The 3,953-nt window shown below is 39.2% G+C and overlaps 1 protein-coding gene across 1 annotated transcript; it reads left to right on the forward strand.

Moving 5' to 3' along the window:
* The first annotated feature begins 1,171 nt into the window (after positions 1-1,171).
* LOC145098605 (uncharacterized) lies at positions 1,172-2,278 on the forward strand. The gene has a single exon (XM_079036231.1). The coding sequence runs from the start codon at positions 1,172-1,174 to the stop codon at positions 2,276-2,278; it is 1,107 nt and encodes a 368-aa protein (XP_078892357.1).
* The last annotated feature ends 1,675 nt before the right edge of the window (positions 2,279-3,953 follow it).

Consider the following 3,953-nt stretch of genomic DNA (forward strand, 5'->3'; position numbering starts at 1 on the left):
GTCTAAAAGAACCGGTGAACTACTCTACAATCCGGAAATTGAAAAAGAAGCAAAACGGTTGAAAAAGTTAGCCAAACAAGCAAAGCAACAACAACTCGTTCAAGCTTCTTCCTCTTCTCCACTAATCAACATAGAAGATCAAGTTCATACTTCAAGTGATACCGACATTGAATCGAGTTCTCCAATTGTTGGTCATTCCTTTGAAGAGATTCCGTTTGAAAACTACATATCCATGAATCACACTCCACCTAACAATTCCAACCCAAACCCAAACTATCAAGATGCCAATACATCACCCCAACAACCAAGACAACAACACCAAGAACCTATCATTGATATGCCACCTTGGAATCAACCACCTCCTCAACCAAATCAACCCTATTAGCAACAACCACAACCACAACCACAAAACCAAAACTTCCACCAAAACAACCAACCTCAAAACAATGCTTTTCAATTTCAACAACAAGTACATTACCCAAATCCACCTAATTACCAACACCATCCAATGTACCCACAACAACAACTCCCCTACAACCAATATCCTAACTACTAACCTTATCCACCACAAATGTACAATCACCTTCAATACCCATATCCAACTTACCAACCACATCCCAATTACATGCAACTGTATCCCAATAACCCCAATCCACCCAATCCCCCTCAAGAGTTGACACTTAGGAAAGTGATGGAGACGGATGTTACTTACACACCCCTTGCTATTGTTTATCCCTCAAACTGCCAAGGGATGGAATTGAAGTCAAGTTTCATACATCAACTCACCAAGTTCCATGGTTTGGATAGAGAAGATCCTCAAAAGCATTTGAAGTCCTTTCGTTTGATATGTGTTAGCATGTTGCCCGAACATGTGACATTGGATGGTTTCAAGTTAACGACCTTCCCACTCACCTTGGAAGGTAAAGCTAGAGAGTGGTTATTTAACTTACCACCAGAATCTATTCACACATGGGAAGAGTTACTGAAAGCGTTCAATAGCAAGTTTTATCCCACTTCCCGGATATCAAGTCAAAGAAGTGACATTTTGGGGATTCGTCAAGGGGGGAATGAGACTTTTCATGATTTTTGGGAGCGATTCATCAACTTGTGTACAAGTTGTCCTCAACACAACATTCCTGAACAATTACTTCTTCACAAATTTTATGAGGGTATGAATGAAAAAGATCGAAGAATGATTGATGCTTCAAGTGGTGGTGACATCTTCAACAAGAAACCTCACGAGATATGCTCACCTTTTGGTACCATTTCTCAAAATCAACGAAACTTTGGGACTCGAAATAAAATAAAGAGAAATTCCCCACAAGTGGTTGGTGAAGTTAGCAACACTCAACACTTGGAATCAAGGCTCTTGGACTTAACTAATGTGTTAAGTCAAATGGTGGTGGGAAGTGGTCAACAATTGATGGTGTGTGGTATTTGCACAATGACAGGGCATTATACGAATAAATGTCCCACACTTGGAAGTGAATCGGAGGATTTTAATGCCATGAGAGGATATCAAGGTCAACAAAGACCAATGGGATTTCAAAACACCTACAACCCAAATTGGAGGAATAACCCAAACAACCCATACCCACCAAAGAAAAACCCACCAATTGTTATGATGAGACACCAATATCCACAATACCCATCACAAAAACCTCCATATCCACAAACATCTCATCCACCTCCAAATTACAACCAACCTCATCAACAAGGCCAATCAAGTGGTAAACAAGAACTCGTTACTTCTCTTGCTCAAAGCCAAACTCAATTCCAACAAGAGACCAAGAACACCTTCCCCAACATTCAAGCACAAATTGAAGACTTGGCCACTTCTCTCAACAAGATGGAACAAAGGGGTAAACATCTACCTCAAACCCAGAAGACCCCCAATATGAGTGCAATAACCTTGAGAAGTGGGAAAACACTTGGAGAAAACAACCCTAAAAGAGTTTCAAGAGAAGAAGAAGATGAAGTTATTGTTATTGAGCCTAAAAAGGTTGTAGTTCCTCCAAAGGAACCGATTGTGACAAATATTGAGCAACCCGAATCTTCCAACAAGACCATTAAGCCATTGGTCATATCACCACCCTTCCCTTCGCGGTTAGCGTTTTCCAAGAAGATAGAGGAAGAAAATGAATTATTTGAAACTTTCCACAAGGTCCAAATCAACATTCCACTATTGAATGCTATTAAGCAAATTCCAATTTATGCAAAATTTCTCAAGGATTTGTGCACCAAGAAGAGGAAATTCAAGGAAAATGAAAAGATTTAATTCAATGCAAACGTGTATGCAATTATCCAAAAGACGTTACCTCCTAAATGCAAGGATCCATGAATATTTGCTATCCCTTGTACCATTGGTGATTTGCATGTCGAAAGTGTCATGTTAGATCTTGGAGCCTCGATCAATGCCATATTCGGTTTTTCAATCTCTCAATGTTGGACCTTTGGAAGAAACAAGAGTAATCATTCAATTAGCAAACAAGTCAAATGTATCTCCAAAAGGAGTGTTGGAGGATGTGTTAATACAAGTTAATCAACTAGTATTTCCTGCGGATTTTTATGTCATTGATCTTGAAGAGAAGACTCCTTCCAAATCATCTATGATCCTCCTTGGAAGACGTTTCATGAATACCGCTCACATGATCATTGATGTCCATAAGGAAAAATTATTATGGAGTTTGATGGAGAGATCATTCACTTCAACATCTTTGAAGCAATGAGGTACCCTAGCAACATTTCTCCATTGTATCGGGTTGATGTGATTGAGCCAATAAACGAGATAAGCCTTAATGTATTCACAAACAAGATTCTTATGGGAGATTATTGCAAGCCTAGGAAAGAGGCTCAAAGAAGATTAAATCCTCCAACGATGGAAGTGGGCAAGAAGAAGATAATTAAAAGGTTCAAAAGGTGTAAAGAGAAGAAAAAGGCATTTCATAACAAGCACATAACCCAAAAACACTTTATTCCGGGTCAAGAAGTTCTTCTTTATCATTCACTCTTAAAGATATTCCCGGGAAAATTGCGATCTCGATGGCACGGACCTTTCATTATTATTAAAGTGTTTGATCATGGTGTGGTTGAAATCAAGAGTTTGGAAATGAACCAAATCTTCAAAGTGAAAGGGCATCATTTGAAACCGTTTTATGAAGGCTTTGACACGGGAGAATTCGACAACGTAACATTGGAAACTATGATTTACGAAGGTTGACAGAAGCGGGGCTATCTCTTGGCAAAGACGTTAAATAAATGCATTGTAAATAAATAATCTTCGCTTGAAGTTTTGATGTTTCTAGGCTTGAAGTTGGTCTAAAATAAGGATCTTGAGGTTTAGCAATGATCTTGGTAAAGTATGGAAGAAAACTGGAGCATGTGGAGCGAAAAATTGCAAAAAAAAATGTCAAAATCTACAACTTGTGCGGGTGCCCACGCAAATGTTGCGTGACCCAGCCCTACTCGCGCAAAATCCAAGCTCAAATTACTCCCACATGGTATGCGCGCAGCTGCCCCCCACTCGTGCAAGGCTTCCGATGGTACCCACGCAAATATGTCACTTCATAAGAAAATTTCGAGTCATTTCATATGCCTCCTTTATGCGACCAAGCTTTCATCCACGTGTATTTAGGCGGCCAAGAACTCCACCCACACATCATTGTACGATCCATGTGTTGCTTCCATACCGTCCCCGCGGGCCTCTCCACCTTGATCCTGGTATGATCCTTCCTTACTCTTATCCTAAGCATTGAGGACAATGCTTCATTTTAAGCTTGGGGCGAGGTATTCTTATATTTTATTTTTGATTGCATTTAGGTTGTATATTGTTGCATTTAGAGTAAGTCATTTAGGTCATTCATAAAAATTGCATAAAAATTTCAAAAATATTGCATATTTTGTTTCTTTCTTTTCTAATTTTCATACTTTTTAGATGCATTCTAGTTTAAGTT

Source organism: Lactuca serriola, chromosome 4 (assembly GCF_051521515.1).
Source record: "Lactuca serriola cultivar US96UC23 chromosome 4, Lser_US96UC23_V15, whole genome shotgun sequence".
Classification (NCBI taxonomy): domain Eukaryota; kingdom Viridiplantae; phylum Streptophyta; class Magnoliopsida; order Asterales; family Asteraceae; genus Lactuca; species Lactuca serriola.

Bases quoted from the DNA above. Each gene is read 5' to 3' on its own strand.
- LOC145098605 (XM_079036231.1), top strand. From the start codon at position 1,172: ATGAATGAAAAAGATCGAAGAATGATTGATGCTTCAAGTGGTGGTGAC.